This window comes from Lepidothrix coronata, unplaced genomic scaffold, assembly GCF_001604755.1.
Source record: "Lepidothrix coronata isolate B3197 unplaced genomic scaffold, Lepidothrix_coronata-1.0 Scaffold1, whole genome shotgun sequence".
Classification (NCBI taxonomy): Eukaryota; Metazoa; Chordata; class Aves; order Passeriformes; family Pipridae; genus Lepidothrix; species Lepidothrix coronata.
This window is the reverse complement of record NW_016690181.1, coordinates 14,392,503-14,413,435: the sequence shown is the minus strand read 5'-3', so window position 1 is coordinate 14,413,435 and position 20,933 is coordinate 14,392,503. Positions and strand designations below refer to the sequence as shown.

General features: G+C 37.2%; 1 protein-coding gene across 3 annotated transcripts in view; it reads right to left on the bottom strand.

Annotated features, from left to right (window-relative positions):
* The window catches only part of USH1C (USH1 protein network component harmonin), a 48,776-nt gene that overhangs the window by 6,825 nt on the left and 21,018 nt on the right, over positions 1-20,933 (bottom strand). For 2 of the 3 annotated variants that reach the window (XM_017813296.1, XM_017813312.1), the window contains exons 14-15: positions 18,986-19,110; positions 16,784-16,860 (exon numbers count right to left, since the gene is read on the bottom strand). In XM_017813296.1, coding sequence (XP_017668785.1) covers positions 16,784-16,860; positions 18,986-19,110 — 202 coding nt within the window. Of the gene's footprint in view, positions 1-2,978; positions 3,042-7,229; positions 7,350-8,867; positions 8,925-10,792; positions 11,042-13,196; positions 13,314-13,671; positions 13,825-15,993; positions 16,044-16,783; positions 16,861-18,985; positions 19,111-20,933 lie in introns of all 3 variants that reach the window. The other variant, XM_017813305.1, reaches the window with a different exon arrangement.

Genomic DNA, 20,933 nt, shown 5'->3' with positions numbered 1-20,933 from the left:
TCCAGAATTTAACAGAAATCTTTACTGAGGCACCCAGATGCTGTATCACTCTTGTGGCCTCAAGCTGCAATAACCTGGGGCAGGGCAACAACACAGAACCCCACAACCCTTCCTTGACATGGCAGGCAAGCCAATATCTGACACAGACGAGCAGTTCAGTGTGTGATCAAGCTTCATATTTTCATTACTGTCCTCTCTTCTACTGGATCCATTTGATGACACAGTCTATTCCACTTTCAGACTCAGCTAAGCCTTTTTCAACTTGTAAATGAAATGCACAGCTTAAGGTTCCTCTGGTATGTTTAAGTGCTGGCTGTTAAATGGCAAAGCTGCAGCAGAAAACACTAATGCCTCATGTGCTATACTCTATCAGCTCTCTCAGTTGCCTCATTTTGATGTGATTGACAATGACCCTCTGGGATCTGACCTCATCCTTACCAGCACTGCCTCTCACAAACTCAAGGAGCACTACTACACAGGTCTGCATCACAGAACTTCAGATGTACAAAAGTGCTGCCACTTTGTCTCACCACACTTAAACAGACAACACAACAGAAGTGGTGATGAGTGTTGTGTGGCCTGGCAGTCATTCCACATAGGCACACTGAATCATACAGCGTGGACCCTGGCTTTCCTCAGGCTGCCTCTCTAACTCTGCACAATTGCAGAGCTTTTGCTTACTGCCACAAGTATTTTTTTTTTCCACAGGGAAATATGTATTAAAATAATCTTTTGGGAATAGGAACATGAAAGATGTTATTTAGCATTTAAATTATGGATTGCATTACATTTGTTAACTGCTAACTTTGAGGAACTACAAACAAATGGGAATTTCATGACAGACATCAGCAAGGGTAGAATCTCATCCTGGGGGGAAAACCCCAACCATTCATTCATTTACAAAATGTATTAATATTATGAACAGTTAAACTAAAATTGTAAGAGAAACATTTTATAATGATAGCTACCTAAAAAACTAATACTTTGAATAACTAAATTTGTATTGCCCTTTGGAATCATGGCTGAAGTAGACATCTATAGTTTTGTAGCAAGCAACTTAGAGAAAAGAACTCCAATTTCAGCCAAGTCACTAAGTCATTATGTAATCTAAAGGAGGTCAATGAACTCTTTGTCCCAGGTTGGCCTCATGAAAAGCAGATGTTGCCCTTGAAAAAAGTTTTCCTGGGAAAACAATTTTTAATAAGGGAAAAAAAACCAAAAGCCAATCAAACACACAAAACCCCACAACAAAAAAACCTGCAAGCAAAGTCATAGAAACATAGAATATCCCGAGTTCGAAGGGTATCACAAGGGTCATCAAGTCCAACTCCTGGTCCTGCACAGGACAACTCCAAAAGTCACACCATGTGCCTGAGAGCATTGTCCAAACACATATTGAACTCAAGAGTCTTGGTGCCATGACCATTTCCCTGGGGAACATGTTCCAGTGCCCAGCCACCTTCTGAGTGAAGAGCCTTTTCCTAATATGAAATCTAAACCACCCTGACACAGTTTCGTGCTGTCCCTTTGGGTTCATATCACTGTTTATCAGAGATATGGTCTGGATCCAATAATATACAAATACAGGTAAGACAGAATGAAGACATTCACTGAACTGCAATAAATCTTCCCTGAAATGTGCATCACAAATTCAGGGAGCAGAGAGTAGACTCAAAATCCAAGCACGGACTAATGAATTAAGAAATACCGGGTGAAGTCGGAGTCCTAAGCCTACCCTCCCACTCCAGGACATTTCAGGTTTAAGAGTTAAGATCATTCTAATTCCTTCCTGACTTACGAAAAAATTTACAGGACTGAACATAAGTTGAATCCAGAACACTAAAATGTTTGATTGCACTGAAACAACTCTCTGTCTGGACTTGCAGATGAAAGGCAAAGTTATTATTTAAAAGAAAAATCAACTCCAAAAACCCAAAACACAAGGACCTAAACCAATGGTACTGCTCACTGGTTTCCAGCATCAGTAGTCAAGAGCAATTGAGACCTGACTGAAATAAAGAAAAGAACTGAAATTCATAACTGGATATAATAAAATTTTACAAAAAACACATTTGTTGAGAACACAACTGTTATATATTCAGAACATACTGACATTTAATGGGAACTGAATAATCTCAAAGTTGGATTTTTCTCAGTCAAATCCAGTTTTCCCTTCTTGATCTAGATTGAAACTGATCAAAAGAAGAAAAAAGTAATTATTAATCTTAATTGTTTACCACTCAAAAGCTCATGCTGTGAGCTCACTACTGTGTACCAACTTCTTCATGTAACACTGCAATGCATCTAACTTAGCTTGCACTTACAAAGGTGGTCTGCACAGAAACTGGCACACTTTATAGCAGCAGAGAAGTTAAGCATGAAGTCCACTTCTTCAAGCAACCATCTATTAAACCACCAGTCAAACAAAGAGGAAGAGATGAAAACTTCATCACTATGACAGAGAAAAGCAACAAAAGTAATAATACAGTGAGAAGATCCTACACAATACAGGAAGGCTGAATGAATAAGTGCTTTCCACCACCAGTTCTTCTGATTTCCTACCAATAACTATGTTATGATAAATAGCTCTGTTTGTTAAACTAATAAAATATTTTGTTACCGAAAGCATTGCAACTGGCCACTAAGAGAAACATGGAAACCTTAGGAATATTAAAAACAAAAGCCAGTATAATATCAGTTATGAGTGTTCAACTATCTTACAGGTTGCATTTAACCATATAAGTAGCTACAGATGGTTCAAGAGAAAGGAATTACTATCCTCTCATTCCTCATCTGCCTAGACTAGAAGGAGCCACAGGCACACACAAAGCTTACAAAGACTAGCAGTTCTCATGCACTAGGGCTGTCTTGCATCTTCTGTTTTAGAAACTGAGCAAAAGGATTAGAAAAGAAAGTTTTAAATCTATGATCAGTCAAAACAAGAAGTACCACACAAAACATGGAAAATGTTATTTTACTTGTTTTTTGTTAGATCTAAATGATGAATTGTAAACCACCATCCTTTTAAACATCTCTTGTGGCTGCAAAAGAAAGAAAATTGCCAAACCAGATATTAACTTCTTGCTGTAAGTACGTATCACCTACTCATAAATTATCTCACTACTTATTTTGCTCTTCTAGGGACTGAACCACACTTGCATTTGTTAGTGATTGTTCCCTGTATCATTTCAAAATGAGAGAACACAGACAGTGAAACAGTACTGCATACATAGTAGAAAGAACTCTAGAGAAACTACATAAATAATGCACATTTCCATACCACAAGAGTTCTTAAAAATATTTTCCATGACTCCTTTTATACCTCATTTCTACAAAACAGTGCTTGGATCTGTTATCCATGATTCATGAAAAAATAATTGGAAAAAAACCCAACCCAAAATACAGACAAACTGCTAGGCAAGTAACTTCCAAAATATTGAAAAGCCATGATAAATACATGTTTATGCATTTAAGATTTGCTCTGCTACCATGGATTTCCTATACTGAAAAAGTGAATTCCATTATTAAATTCCTTATGAATCTGATAAGCTGAAAGAAGAGATATGTGTATTTGGGCTCATCCTGAAAGAAAGAATTACCTAAATACCAATGGCTAGTACAGGTTTATTCTACTTAAGGAAAAACTCCAGAATTTAATGAACTTATTTCTATTTTCTTGCTTCAATTAGAGTATCTATGAGTCGTTTCACTATATCAATTAATAACTGATGGATTTTATTTTATTGTGTTTGGCTTCAAGGATTTTAATCCCATATTCATTCTGGTTTTCTTTCAATTCCACTACTCTAACAAAATGGTACACTGCAGTTTGGAGTCACTTAAAATAAAAAATTTCTTATTAGGTTCTAAATATTTTCAAAAAGGAAGTGGGCTAAAACACCAAATAATTATACAAAACGCTCCTCACACCTCTCCAGCCTCCATTCAAAATCCTGCAGCAAATTAGGTAACATATTTAAGTGTTCTGAAACAAGAACAGCTTTCTACAGACTAAACTATGGCATTTATACTTCCAAACTCAATTTGCTTTTAAAAAAATTACTATATATCAGTTTCACTACTGATTCTATCAGTGTCCTGTAGTCACACCATTACTTGGAAAAATATATTGCAGAGTTAATGAAAATTCTGTGGTTTGCATTCGATCAATACAAAGACTGAGCTTTTGTCTTGCAGGACTTGTAGGTAAGTTTGGAAAGATTTTCTCTTCAGACCCCCTCTAAAAAAAAAATAATTCATTTTCAACACAGATTGTTTTGGTATAGCTATAGCGAATAATAACTGGAATTTCCAATCCTCACACGTCTTGCCACTCAGTATCTAAGCACCTGTGTTGCCTGCAGTCCTGAAAAATCAGGCTTCAAATCTTGCAAATTAGAGGAAAGCTTAAATATTACTTTTTTTCCTTTCAAAAATGCTGCATCCAACCCCAAAGGAGCAAGGGAAGAAAAATCTTTGGTAGCAGCAGGTGCATCAAAGCCTTGTAACTCACACAACAGGATGTTTGTGATAGATGGGAGAGCAGAGACTGATGTTCATGTTGGCTTTGCTTCTCTGAAAACCCCACCACTAAATCACAACAATTCTCTCCTATTCTCTGAGTCAAAATTTAATTAGCTCTGCCATGAGTGTGTTCCAATTCACTTTAGTACAACAGAGATAAACAGCTCACACTGATTTTGACCTAGAGCAGCCCTCAGCATTCAAGGCCACGTGCAAGCTTTAATCACCTCTAATAATTTCCCTATTCATGAGAACAATTTCATTTTCATCAACTGTTAAAAGATCGGGGAATTCTGATCTAAATTTAGTTTATAAGATGACTTAAGTCACAACATTTGGCCCCCCTGCCTTCTAGATAACAGGAATATTTTATCCATTCTTGCATGTCTATTTTATTCTAAAGTGAATGCTTTTTCATCCTCTTTACTAGTAACTTTCTTGAGTGCAGGCCAACTTGATTAGCTGCTCGAATCAGGATGAGTTTCTAGAATTTGGTACTCAGGACAGTTAAACTCAGGTAAAAACAAAGTAGAAGAAATTATATGCATTACATCTTAATATGACATAACAGCTGCAGTTCCATAAGCTGTGTGAAATCTAGCAAGACGAGAAACATGGTAGCAAATGATATTTGTATTTGGTGATACTTTCCTTTGCTAAGAGAAGCTGAACTGGTCCTGTATCTGCACCATGAAACTAAATAAGGACCCCCCCCCCACTCCCAACCAACCAAAATCCACTCCTTCTGCAGGAAATCTAATTATAATTCTTATAAATTTCTGGAAACAGGCAGGTACTGTCTTGTTTGTTTTGTCATACACCAGTGTTTTCTTTTTTTAACTAATAGAAGTAGCTTCCTTCTTTGGTATTTGTGCAAATTTTACTTCACAGACAACTGTGACTTCATTGCAGTGAGATACTCTTCACTGCAGTAAGTCACAAATGGAAATAAGAGGTATCTACAAAACCAATTTATAGACTGCTCTTTCTCTCAAAGTCCTATTAGAATATTACTCCCACTGAAATTTGGATCTTCCAACTGATATAAGGCAGTTTGGGAATGAAGATGATTGGCATCTGAAAGATTTTAGCAGACTTGTGATTTGGAAAACGTGCACACATGCATAACAAATCATAAGGCATTTCCCTGTAGAAGTGGATCTTATTGCCACTAAATTTCTTAAACTAATTGTAAGCAGTCATTAACAAAAGAATAATTTAAAAAAGTGCCCTTCAGAATTGGTACCACGACTGTTTGGTCACATATAAGGGTATTATCAATTCTGCAAACTAGTTCACATATGCACAATTTTTCCAAGAGGTAGATTATATTAACTGCAGATTATGACTTGACTCTGTTCATTCCTCCCCTGAGGAATTTCATACTGCTTAGAAATGCTGAATTACTGAACACAAACAAAATGAGAGCTTCAACTGAAGGAAACATTACACTGGAGGGATCTGAATTTATTTTTAGCTCATATACCTGCCTTCTCTTAAGCAACTTATAAAAACTGCTTTCATTTATCATTTAATCCATTTATAATATAGAAGTTTCAAGATGGCTATGGCTGTGGGAAAACAAGTTACTATATATCACTTAAATTTGTTCAAGGTGTAACTGGCAAAATAAAGGAACAAGAGTATCTAAATTATGAAAGCAATAAATGACAAAAAAATCCATTGTGCTTTAATGAAACACATCTAGGAATATTGTGCACATTATTTATTGTCAGAAATAGCAGAAGCTTCTAATTAAATAAATGAAATGCAAATATGATGTTTTCCCATCACTTACTGTTTTGCTCATATAAATGTATTTATACAGGAATGTCCACACACATGCATGTAACAAACACACAATTCCTTATGCAAACAGCATAAGTCATGATGAACATCAAGAATAAATACTACTAATTGGTCCACCATGTATTTTAGGTAAATTTTAAGGGCTGTCAGATGGGAGTTGTCACCTGTCAGAGCAGTATTTATCTTGTTTTTGTTCCGTAAGCCTTGGCTCACCCTCCCTCATATACTACAATTCCCAGAAGATGAAACATGGTTGGTTCTAAAATGTTTAACCTCTGAATTTGCATTTTTTGCATTTTTGCATTTTTTCATTTACACTTGAAACAGGAAAGGAAATGAAAGAAGAAAAAGAATCTGATTGTGAGTCAACTTTGCAGTAACACTGCGTGACCAGTATACTGGAGTCTGATTAACAACACACTTTTTTATCTGGAAATGAAAAGATATATATGGATTATATATATATATATATATATATATAATGATAAATGGCATAATGAGGTATAGACCTACATTTCAATTGTGTTCATGACTATTTACAGAGGAAGAATACAGTTTAATTAAGTTTTATTATTTCATTTTTGACAAATGGATTCAGAACTTATAAAAAAACAAAACCAAGCATGTGAATAAATGAAAAATAAGACATAAAAATTCTAAGGCTATACACTGCTCTGGAATTACGCACTCTTGTACAAAATTGTCACTAAAAGTGCCTTTTAGATAATGGGAAAAATACAGAAAAATACTCTCTTGTACTTACCCTTATTGATCACTTGAAAATACATGAATTTTAGTTAGCAGGAAATGAGACAAACATTGACTCTTTGAAGACGTGTCAAAAACAACCCCCCAAAGTACTGGAGCACTCAGAAGAAAAATATCAAAGGGCTTACCAGGGCCTCTGATTTGATTGTTGGCCTGACCATAAAGTTTGGGTCAGGATGCAGCATAACTGGTTTAGAGACTATTGGTACCCCTGGGTGACGTTGGGTAGGTGGACTTGGAGCAAGTTGCTATGGAGTTAATTTAAGAAAATTACAATTCACAACATAATTTGTGCAAATCCATCATTTTTATCAAGACACCTCAATTCAAACAGCTTATCATAATGAATTTAGCAACACTAACACAAGAAAAAGATTACATAATTATTTTAACTAAGGCTTACAAAGTCAACAAACCAAAATACAATTTCTCTTGCATCCAAACAGTAGCTTTGCCCCTAAATTCTGGCTTCACCAGCAAGATTATGGAAAAATCTCAGCCCTGTTCTTGGTATTTTTCCTATAAAGACAACAAACTGAGTGAGAAGCTACAGGAAAAAAAAAACCTGCTGAAGTTCAGTGCAAGAACACAGTGAACCCAAAATAAGATTTTAACTAATCCATGGCTAAATAGATTTTTTAAGATACAAATCTCCAGGGCTGCAGCAAATGGCTTTCCATAAAGAATTTTAAGTTAACTTATCTTGATTTAATGGCAAGGGTTAGTTACACTAATTACCTGCCCCTGACTCCAGGAAGCACAGATACCAGAGGCATCTGAGACCTAATCATTCCGCACGTACTACCCGATCCTACACTTCTCACTCAGCCAAGGCTCCCACTGACGTCAAGCAGAGTTTTACTCAAGAAAAGAGTTCAAAACTGAGCCCTGTGGGTTCAGTTTCTGACTTAACCCCAGCAACTCTTAACACACTTTTCTCAATGTTTCTCATAGGAAATGTGATGTGTTCCAGATATCACTCATATAGTACAAGCTGTATCCTCTGAAATTATTTACTTGCTTCCAGCAAATTGGTTAACCACTTTTTTTTTTTTTTAAGGGAGGAATTTTTTTTTTTGTGGTGGTTTTTTTCCCCTGTATCCTTTTCGAAATAATTTAAAAAAAAGTTTGGAACCAGATATTTGAAAGTCCCTGTGGATATCCCTTAACTAATGTTGTTTAACACTGCAAAATATATTGTGTTAAGCTTTCTGATCTTAGAAAAATCAAAATTGACAGGTTCACAGATACCAGTTTGTTAAAGCTGCACTGGAACTGAATGACTTCTCCCCGAGCCACATAATTTAGCAACAGATTTTTCTAGAGTGCAGAATGGAGAAACCTGACATCTGGCCATCCTGACTCAAAACCAGTGCAAAGAGCTATCAAACAAATGTTGCTCCCTCTGAGATGAAACTTCCATCTTAGGACACATTATATTTAAAATATAGATTCGTCCTAGATTCTTTTGCCTTGACAGAGGAACAAAGTACATGCCCCATGACACACAGACATTTAGAACATGCAAACATGGACTGTGTGTTGCTCAGCTGTTGAAACATGAAATCCTTGGGCCGTTAGGAGTCACTTCCACTACTTGGTATTGGATAGCTTCCAACACAGCAATGGAACCACACACGTAATTCCATGTGCTGAATTTTAAATAAATTAGCCATGCAGAGAGAAACCCCTTGACACTTGCTTGACATTAGCATTACATGGGAAGTTCATAAAACCACAGTCATTATTAACAGCACGTGACATACCAGCGGATTGCTTGACACAGAAGATACTTTGCCGACGTGGGAGGTGTTTCTTACAACCTAAACAGTAACAGACTTAATATCGGGTTCATATAAAGTGTAAAGCTAATAATAATTTTGAGAAACAGACCATTTATACCCGATATGTTAATAGTCAGTTGTCAAGAAAGTATTTGACAAGATTTTATTCCTTTTGTCAGGTATTTGTTCGAGCTGAATTGGAAATTAAATGATTAAGGGAAAAAACAAAAATGTACCAACACAGAGATTTACCAGTTTGTATAATATTAGGAAAGTGAATTTTTGGGACAACTACAGCTGTCTGATTTTTTGGCTTTAGCAGGCACAAACACAAGATCTTTAATCCATGAAGTCACACAAATGCACCGCTTCTGCTTATCTGTGATTTTAAAAAGTGGCTTTGTAAAAAGTACCAAGGATAAATTGTCAGGCTTCTAATTTTTCTTCCATTTCTGAAGCCAAATCGGGAATACTGAGTTATCTACTTAAAAACAAAGCAGCTTTGGCTCAGTATTAATATTTTACTAAGAGCCTAGATATTTCCTCATATACAGTAATTATATTCAGGGAAAACTGACATTAATTTTGAAGGTAGGTTATTGGTTGTTACCTAATCTATTTTTCTTAATTATTAATTTCTTTTCTCTAACATATCTCACAGGGAAAAACTGCCAGAAGCACATATTGGAATATATTGGTTTGGGGTCAGATTCAGTATGGCAGTTCTTATGTTGCTTCTTCTGTCTGAATATTTTCTTTTAGCTTTAGAAGAGTGTATTTCTCCTCTCAATGTATTATTTTGTACATCTGTTTCCTTTCACATAATTTTTATTTTGCAAATAACTTGGGAAACTTGTTGTCCATAAGAACATTTGATATTTCTGTTTCAGTGGATCTAGCATCTTGGCACTTCAAACATATAAAACCACTCAGATTGAGCACCATCAGAGGTCCACTTAAGTTTACAAGAGATTCATGGTTTACATAAAAAATAATCTATTGGTTTCCTCTAAACAGTGATTAACTCGCATATCCTTCCCCACCCCAACCAGAATCATGCAAATATTATTTAGTAAACATGCAAAACCCCCCAAAACAGTCAGTCAATCCATGCAAAAACTGTGTAGCAAAGAAGTGACTGTATGGGATCCTCTTCTGCTCTTTGAAATAAATAAGAATCTTTTGCCACAAAAACAAGTATATGAATCTCACTACAGAGCTTAGCAAAGGGAATCATGATAAGATCTGGCACAAGATTTCATATATTTGATCCTCTTTTGAACTCAGATTGTAATAAAGAGAAAGTAACATTTTCTCAAAGAAATCCCTAACTCCTGTGTGTTCAACAAGTCAAACCAGATTACCAACTCTTGCTTCTTTATTTTACTGGTAATTGATACTGTTTTGACCTTTTAGAAGTTTGACTTTCTGATTTTAAGCCAATTTTCCTTGTCCACTCTTCTCACCCAACAAAGCAATTTGATGACATTTTTAAAACATTTTCATAAGTAATTTTCACTGCATGGATATTTTTCTCAAATTTAACAATGAATTAAATCCACTGCCTGCCACTGTTGTTTTTTTTTTTAAATCCTTAAACATTCAAGGCCAAATTGTCCTTTTTTAACCTACATATTCTGTCTAAGACATCTGCACGTGATAGGGTTACAGTGTACGGAGGCAGGAGAGCAAAGTCCTCTTGACTTAAATTTAAACAATGTTAAAATAAAGCTACCTCTGGACTGCATTCACTACTAAAAAAAACCTATGAAACCATCTCTTCTCTCTTGCAGCACTGCATATGGCAGATGGGTAGATCTAGTGGACAAGGTGGGTGATGGATCAGGGGCGGGAGGCACGTAGGGGAATGGTAAGGGCGCATGCATCCAAACAGATCATGAGGTCACCTGGGAAGCTGGTGTTACTGACAGGGCTGGACCTCTGGAAAGTGGGACATTTGAGGGAGGAAGTGGATGAGGTGGTGGTGCTGGAGTAACTGTGGGTGGTGGTGGTGGAGGTGGTGGCGCGCGTTGTTTAGGCTTGTCAACTTCATCTAAGTTTATATCATCAAGATCTGTGGTGTGAAGCTGCAGGCCACCGGCAAAACGCCGCATTGATGTGGTAGAAGGCGAAGCAGAAGGACGTCCACTTGCCAACTATGTGCAACAGAAGAGAAATCTGCCTTAGCAGTTCTGCCTGCAACAGCTCTGAAGAAATTAGTGACCAGTCCTAGAACACCACTCAGTCTAACTGCTCCTGCACAGGAAGCTCTTGGCTTCTCCCACACAGAATATACACAAACGTTTTCTCTGAAAGGCTTTTTAAAAAGCACTCTTTGGGATTCTAGTTTGAACAGAAGAAAATGACAGTAGCCTTGGCTGCTTCGGTAGGGGGGGCAACAAAAGAAACCCCACAAACCCCCAATAATATGAAGTCTTCAGAAGGTAAAATCACAGGACAAACCACAGATAACGCAACTCTCCTCTCTCTAGCTCTCATGAAGTGAAAGCAAAAATTACTGCTTGCAGTGGTTATTATCTGAAAAGAAAGTAATCAAACACAGGCCCCGAAATTCTATGTCATTAAAAAAGGGAAAGGGGTTAATGTCATGTAAACATAACCACACATTAATGCAAGAAAGGAAACTACGCTTAAGCAGCTATCAAAACAAAATTTTAGTGTGCTATGAAATTCAGATCCTCAAGGGGGTTGAGATCTTATAATTTATAATATCTTATACATATTTTATCTCTTATAATATATGGATAATTATTCCAAACCAGATCTATTGTGGGGCTAACAAACTCCAGAGTTCGAACATAATGAGCAGCTCACCCCAAAAAATAAGGTGTTGTGTGTGTGAAGGAGGATTCTACGTATGTTGTTAGAGCTGCTAAGATTTCTTTTATCAGTTATCAAACTGAAGTATTTAAGAAAATTCAGTCCATACTTCTTCATTTTGCTACCGTGTAGTCTCAGTTGAGAAAATATTACACAGATGAACTGTCTGACACATTCTTCTTAGTCTAATACAACAACACTTCTCTCAAGTGGGTAATGCTATTAACATTTTTTGGATCTCCTTAACTAACATAACCAACCCCTGGTACTGAAAAATAGGTATTCCTTTGGCAGAGGTCAAGAGAGCTTGACTGCTCTTGCACCAAAGAAGCAGTTCGTGCCTGTAGTACCTAAATATTGTTCAGATGCATTTATCCCTTGGAAGCACTCAGGTTTTGTATTTTATGTGAGTTTAACTGCTTGGGTAGTTTTGAAGAAAAATTGTAATAGAGCATTTATACGCAATGTAATAGAAGAATTGATGGAGCAAATACAACACAGAATGCTTGTCTTAAATCTGGGTAGAGCTCTGAAAATACAACAGTGTTTGTAATCCGTAATGTTCCTTCTTACTTTACAAGGTAAGGGGGACAGAGTTCTAGTAGAACACATGCAGCCAAGTTTACGTACTAAGAGAACACTCAGCATAATCATTCCAGTGTCCTAAAGGCCTGCACTGAAAAGCCACATGGATCTGAGCCTAAGGCCATGAAGAACAGAAGATCAGCTGCTTTTTTCAGAGTTGCTCTGCATTGACCTGAAGGAAATTCATGCGAGAGTGTTCCCCAAGGGTCCCTTTTGTGGTTACGATTTCTTGGGGATCCCACAGGAGTTCAGCAGATTGCAGTGTTCCTGTTGAAACCAGATGTACTTGGAAAACAGCCAGAGCAGCAGGATGGTGGGAAAGCCTCTCTCCACATATAGAACTATCAGGCTCTAAGGCACAATTACTATCTGCAACTCCCCTAATTTAAGGGGACTATTTAAAGCACAAACCCAAACCTTAGTCTTTGGGAGTTTCTCATCTTTTTGTCATTTTCTTAACCTGTACCTTCATGTCACGTAATACAAGGAAGCATCCAAGAGCTCATCAACAATGATGTTCTTATTTTCATAACATACTAATAAATATAGCTGGGTATTCTAGTCTCAGTTTTGTTATTGGTAGCATGTCCCACCTAGCCCAAACAGCTCACGAGTCAATAAAACTTAATTTTGTGGTGATATTATACTTAAAGACAAAATAAAACCAGTTCATTAAAATAATGTTTGAATCTTCATAAAATATAAAACCAGAAAGTGGTATAGATGGTAGTTCATCAATTACTGATTTTTTTTCCCCCTCTTAGAATGAAGGCTGAGGGGGAAAGATAAAGACAGATTTTTTTCTGGTAAAAACCTTTTGCTTTTAGAATACAGCTAGTGAGTTATTTAGAGATCATGCAATATATGTAAAAGCCAGAATTTTACCTCAGGAGACTCATTCTCCACAGAGGAAATCTGTTCTAACCGTGTTTGACAAAGTCTTTCCACCCAGTGCTGCACCTTTTCCGATTCTTCCAGGTCCTCTCTTTCTGTCTCAGATACCTTAACCATAACAGTGGTGCGTGAGAAAAGGCTATAGGTATGGTCACAATACAAATATGTTTCACAAGTACGAAATGCCATTTAAACCAGTTTTATAAACAATAACGCTTTTGAGGATGATTCCCTATTTTGCTGTGTTTCATTAAATTCATCACTACACATGGTCACTCATTAACTGCAGAGCTATCCTTGTTTGGGCAATACCTGACTAGAAACAAGCAAATGTGGGAATAGAGTTTCGCAGTGAAACTAAAACTTCATTGCCTTTAACATAATTAAGCAAGTGCTAAGATAATTTCACTAAAGATCCAGCTCATTTTTTTCAATATAATTTTGCACTTGATAGATCACAACATACCTCTTGCACAAGACGATTTATTTTCAGTTGTTTTTCTTTCTCCAACATTCCTTCTTTCTCTTTGGCGAGTTTTTGCTCAAACTCCATTTCCTTTTTATTCTTCTTCTGTTCACAAAAGCTATCACTTTTTGACTTCTTTCGTTCTTTCCCTTTCTGGGAAGTTTTTTTACAAAAATCGTTTACTAAAACCACCACAAACTTCATGCTTGGTACATGAGTGCCTGCCTTGAAAATTTAATTACAGTCGATGCAAGTATGGGGATGGTCTTTTAAAAGAAAATCTACAGTCCATTTACCTAGCAACTTGCAGGAAATTAAACTTTTTTTTGGAGGGCCTCTGCCCATTAACATAAGTTGGATGAGATCAGACAATTCAACTTTTTTTCTCCTCTGCAAGTTACAACTTTAGGGCACACAGGCCAACCACAAAACTTTGAATAAATCAAACAGTTTTGTTTGGGTCTTTATTTGCAATCTCTGTTTTGGCACTTTTATATATATATAAATATATGTAAATGACTAATTGTTTTCAGGTGACAGATGCTCATGTATAGGTAGATAGTCTATGCATAAAACAGGTTCATGCATATGTCCTCAAACCAGCACTGCATCCCTTAATAAAACTGAAACAAAGAATTATAAAGGAAAGGCTTAGATCAGTTCAGAAACTGAATTGCTGAATACTGCATCACAAAGACCATGTAGCTCCTACAAGCACTGGATAAAATCTACCCAGATGAGTTTAATATAGCACAAAGCAACTCTGAAATTCTAGATGTAGGGTGCAACCAAAGGGAAAAGGTGCTTAGTCTTTTTGAAGCCTCTGTTCCTGTCGATATTATTCACTAAAAAATTAGAAAATACATTTAGTACCATCTACTAAATGTAATATCAGGCAGACCAACCTGCTAGGTACCAATGTTTGAAAAATTACTGAACTCAAAGGCACACTAAGCAGTACACATGCCTAAGTCTTCCAGAAGATGAACATATATCAGACAATCTTAGCTGTCTTCACTGTATTCAGATACAGCAGGATGATTCATCCTTTCCACCAATTTTCCCCATGGATTCAGTTTACTTCCTATTATAGATATTTTTAGTACAGAGTGAAATTTTGGTTTTAAAACAAAACAAACCAAAAAAAAATCATTAGCAATTTGGAGTAGGATGAAAATTCATCACTGCCAGATTTAAAAATATTTCTAAAAGCAAAAGATTAAAAATACATCTTCTGAAGTTTCTAGTGCACACTGTGTGTCAGAGTTCAACAGTAATTGTGTAAGATCTTCATTACTACATGAAAAGGAATTTTGTACATTCTGTAAACTATATTTGCAGCAACAATACAAAAGACCGCCTGTTTGTGCTAAGAGACTGAGTTTTCATAACATGCATCTAGAATTTTCAGATAGAAATCCTGACTGCACTGGGTTTCACACAGGTTACAGATCCATGGTGATTTACAGTCACTAGCAATACAAAATTGCATTGGAGTGTACCATCTTTTCCTATTCTTTATTAAGGAGAACAAGCATATCCTGGCAACACAGAAGGTTAAAGTAATAGTCCTGAATGGTGACACAAGTACTTCATTTGTCAGAAACAATCTTGACCTCCTCAGAAACCTTGAGTTCTCAGAAGATAGGCACAAGAAATCTTCATTTCAATTCTAGCACAGTTAATTACCAAAAAAAACCACACCAAAGCACACAGCATTGTAGCAAACCCCCATAACATGGCTAAGACACATTGAAAGAAATAAAGAGAATAAAGCAACAGCAAGAACGAATTTGAAACTCTGATAAAGTGAAATTGCAATACTTCAGCAGCATCTCTAGAGACAGAAAAATTTTCTATCACCTTAAAGACTGCTGCAGGTTTTTTGCTCACTCTGTGAGATGCCCATGCCCAACACCCTTTTGCCTTCAGCACTTCTCCTACTGGGAAATTTGCAAAGGTTTAACTGGGAACTGAGTATTTCATTCCCACTTAATTTTTTGCTCTGTACTGTTTGGGGTTTTCATATACATGATTTCAAGGACTTTTGGAGAACACAAAGACATGCACTGCCTACCTGTAGTGAACACCTGCAAAGTATTGACATAGAATTCCCTCTGCAGCTGGTAGAACTCAAAAGTCCAAAGCACTCAAAAGGACAAACTCCTAGACACGTGCAATTCAAATGCATCTTAATTTGTGCACATGTTAAAAGAAGAAGCATTTGACTATAAAGAATGCTCAGTAATAACAGAGAAGAAGAAAAATGGGGAATTCAAATTCAAACACACAGCAAACACATTTACATATCACACTTTGTACCTTACGGATGGTGGGAAATTTTCCTTCATACCGATAAAACCACCCAAAAGCTAAAAAAGGTAAAGGAGAAGTCATTTTTTTTGAAGAAAAGCCAAGGACTGGTTCATATGCAGATCAATCCGTGCTGACATATGTAACATTAAAATTTATTTGAAGGTGAAACACCAAAGGATTGCTATTACATGACAAGTAGTCAATTTGTTGTTAAATTGTGCCAGTACATTTAGTTGTGTTTCTCTTATTTTAATGACACACATTTTATGTTAAACAAAGCAAATGCAACAAGTAAACTTCATACAGAACCACACAGGCAATGCACTGCTAAGATTTCCATGGTCACAGTCCTACTTTACAGTAGTTTTAATAAACCCTCTTAAAATGAAACAGGTATTCAAACTCCTTCAAGCCTGTGGCAGGACACTGGTGTTTGAGGAGACAAGAAAAACTCCATTTCCTAGGACAAAATATTTCAAGCCAAGTGCATAAATAATACAAAACATACTGCTAATCTCTTACAAAATAATCTCTTACCATAATTTTATATATGAAACACTGATAACACACAGAGCTTGCAATATAATCCATGTTTCTGTAGGACTGTTAGATTTAATATCAAGGTATCTTTAGAAAGCAATGACAGCAGCAGCATCAAAACCTTTAATCTTTTACCAAAGGAATTTTACCCTAGGAAAACCAAATGGTCAGTTCTGTGTCAAGACTGACTGTCAGGAGGAAGTGAGACACAGGAAGAATTTGAATCAGGATAGGATGTTAAGGCTGAGTGGCAAACCTGTTTGTCCTGCTTCATGATCACTTCATCCATGTCATCTGTTTCAAGCTGGTCATGTGCAACTCCCTCTAAATCTACTAGAGAAACAAAGGAGGAAAGGAGTGAGGAGACAGAAGTGACAGTCTAACTGGAAGTTCCCATGAAATGAAAAAGAGATCAGCAATGTGTGATTAGAAGTTTCCATGAAATAAAAAAAATAGTAGCTAGTAACAAGATATTTTTCTGCACAATTGAGGAGAGGAAAAAAAAGTAAGGTCCTGCTTGAATCAAATCAATTTCCAACCTCCTCCAACTCTGAAGAGCAGTTAAAATCTGCATGTGGACCATTAGTCTGCTCTGTGATGAAGGTGGGTGCAGAGGTAGGCGGCTTTTCCTGTAACCAAACCATCAGCAGTTCTGGGATATGTGCCTTCAAAAAGAAGTATCATCCTTCTACTGCACTGTCACTGGGGTGAATGCTACACAGAGAAAATATTGTACTGAAGAGTCAGAAAACCAAATGGGTAGGAGATGGTTGCAGAAGAAACAATTCCCTATCTCAGTTACTCTTTCATGAAAAGTTAAGTGACTTCGCCAAAGTCATACACAAAATAATATAATCCCATTAGGAATAGGCCCAGTTCTCCTGTAAATTATGCAACGAGCACTTTGCAGTTGTTTTTTTTTTTTTACAATACAATTTTAGCACGCTCTCCACATACTCTTTGTACATTCCCATGTAACTTCTTAACTGTCAACTATGCTCTGCCTTAAATTCCTAAGACAAGTAAGTCAGACACACTTCAGGGCAATTCTTCATGGAAAACTGCAGTGTACAAACAGAACCTCCTCAGTTTCTTGACTAATTCTGAAGCAGAGTGCCCAGTGATATCAAATCCATTTTCAGGTTCACACGCTGGAGGAAAGGGATGCCATCCAGAGGGACTTGGACAGGCTTGAGAAGTGGGCCTGTGTGAACCTCATGAAGTTCAATAAGGCCAAGTGCAAGGTCCTGCATGTGGGTTGAGGCAATGCAAGCACAAATACAGACTGGGAGGAGAAAGGACTGAGAGCATCCCTGACAAGAACTTGGGGGTGCTGGTGGATGAGAAGCTCAATATGACCTGGCCAAGTGAGCTCGCAACCCAGGAAACCAATCCTATCCTTGGCTGCATCCAAAGCAGCGTGGCCAGCAGGTTGAGGGAAGTGATTCTCCCCCTCTACTCCACTCTTGTGAGACCCCACCTGGAGTGCTGCATCCAACTTTGGCATCCCCAACATAAGAAGGGTGTGAGCCTGCTGGAGCAGGTCCAGGGCAGAGGCCACAAAGATGATCAGAGGACTGAAGCACATCTATGAGGAAAGGTTGAGAGAGCTGGCTTGCTCAGCCTGGAGAAGGGAAGGCTCTGGGTAGACCTTAGAGCAGCCTTCTAGTACCTAAAAGGGGCTACCAGAAAGCTGAAAAGGGACTTTTTAAAAGGGCATGTAGCAACAGGACAAGGGGGGAATGGTTTTAAACTAGAAGAGGATAGGTTTAGATTAGATATTAAGAAGAAATTTTTTTACTGTGAGGGTGGTAAGACACTGGAACAGGTTGCCCTGAGAAGTTGTGGATACCCATCCCTGGAATGAATGTTCAAGGCCAGGTTGGACTGGTCTCTGAGCAACCTGGTGTAGTGGAAGGTGCCCCCATCCATGACAGGGGGGTTGGAACAGGATGACATTTAAGATCCCTTCTAACCCAAATTGTGAAAAGGTTGACAAGCAAAACGTTGAACAGAAAAAACATGGAAAACAATGCACCAAAACCCCAAGCTAAAGAGGTTTATACTTCAAGACGATTTCTTCATAAGCTTTTTTTTTTAATTTTTGCCTTATGCTGCTGATGGTTAACAACCATGACTATTAGAGTGGATGTAAATTTTGCAAGATAGGTACCTGTTAAATAAGAGTTGTTAAATTAATTTACTGTGTGTTTCCAGCCTTCTGAAAATAACCAAGTCACAGAATCCCAGAATATTCTGAGTTGGAAGGAACCCACAAGGATCACCAAGTCCAGCTCTTAAGTGAATGGCCTGTACAGAGATTGAACCCACAACCTTGGAGTTATTAGCACCATGCTCTAACCAACTTGGCTTGGACACAAACTGGTGATATATTCCATACAGCTCAGTGATATGGCTGAAACAAATACAAGGAGGTAGGCTGAAATCAATTACTTACTTTTGTGTTTGGAACGAGGGACAGAATGCACTTCTGCAGTTACAGTTTTTAAAGACTTGGGTGGTTCTTTAGGACCCCAGTCTTCTTCCCACTCCTTTTTAAATTTCTCCTCCTCTGCTGTTATCCTAGAGGAAAAAAATGCAGCTAGGAATTCCAAGTATCAAAACAACAGAATCAATATATACAGTATAATTATTTGTGTTTAGTATGTTTGGGTTTTCTTTTAATATAAAGCATAATAAACTCTTCCTTCTTCCAAAGTAAATTCCTTTCATCATTCTTTTTCATTTACTAAGCTACTAAGATAATTTGCAAAATACAGTGTAACTGAGTAAAATATTCTTATTTTATATTGAGACTTTTAAGGCCAATTATATAAACACCTGCACAGATACCAAGCCCAGAGTGATACACTACAGTACTGACTGTCCCCTTGACTGAAGTAAAAAACATTTCTCAGCTACTAATTTTTCATTTTTAGAACTGGAAGTACCTATTAGAAAAACAGTAAGTTTTAACTATAACACTGGATGACAGAACATCTACCACATGCCTAAATCAGACATTACAATGGTGAATTATACCTAAAAAGTACGTATCTTCCTTCTATATCTTAGATCCATTTTGATGATTGCTTCCCAAACACATAGTTCTATGTTGCACTAAAAAGTGACTCTTCCCAAAAAGAACTAAATACTGTTGAAACACAAACCACGTTAAGTTCAGGATTCTAGAAAAAAAATGAAAAAAAAAGAAATAAAAAAAGAGAACAGAGGGGAATGGAGGGGTAGAGAGAGAGGGCAGAGGGGCAGAGAGGGAGTGTCACACTTCAGGACAAAGAAGCTTGCAGAACAAGTAAATTACCTAGAAGGCACCTAGAATGGCACCGTGATCCGAAAAAAAGGACATTTCAAAGGAAAATTCAGCAAATACCAAGAAGGTCACAACAGAAGTGTCATATAACCTAACAGCTTGTAGCTTCATATATGGGGCCTTAAGTGATCCAAGATCTATTTTTGACTATAGCTGGTCTTGAACTGGTAAGCTGATATATGGTGCCAAAATTTACCAGGTCTTAGATATATATGATGCTATTTATACTTGGATTATCTTTTGCATTTCTAAATTAGCTAAATAAATTGAAAAAAATATTCACATGGGGTCAAAGAAGTCTTAAATCTGTAGCTGAGCTCAGTATTTAAATTTAGAGGCATAGTCAATAGCAAGGAACAATGGACAGAATGTTTTCCATTTAATTTAAATTTTAAAAAATGTGGTTACATTGAAGTACACGGGGTTAGGGACTCCTGCCATTGAAGCACATTTGAAAATTTTTCCAAAAATGCATGCAAGATATCAAAAACCAGCACAATAGTGACTTTATACAAGGAATTACTGCAGAAAGGATTTCTAAAAGATACCAAGCAGTGATCCTCACGAACCATTAATGCAGGAAAGCATTGTGTTCTAGTGTAACTGCCTGCCACAACTGCTTATTAAATCTAAGCTTTAGATTTCATCTAAGTTCCTCTACTACCATTCTGCCTCCTCCTCACCAAGGAGATTGACACTGACTTAACATTTTGGTTTGTAATATGGAAAAGCTTTACAGTGCCTGAGCAGCACTTGAAAATTATACAAGGAAGTAAAAAGCCACGCTACACCTTACAATGAGAAGGCCTCAAGGCATGAAAGCCCCCCCATAGTGAGTAAAGATGCACTTAGTTCAGAAGAGCACTGCAGATATGCAACATTCATTATAACAGACAGGCAATCCGGATTTGGAGAACAGAGTCATTCGTCATCTGTGATGGTCTGCTTTTATAGCAGCTTTTGGCTTTTGCAGGGATTTCTATTATAGACCATAATAAAGAACAGGATTATCAGTTCCCCAGGAATTAGAAAAGGGAAAGGCATAAGAATTCATCCATGTGCTGCAGCAGAGCCC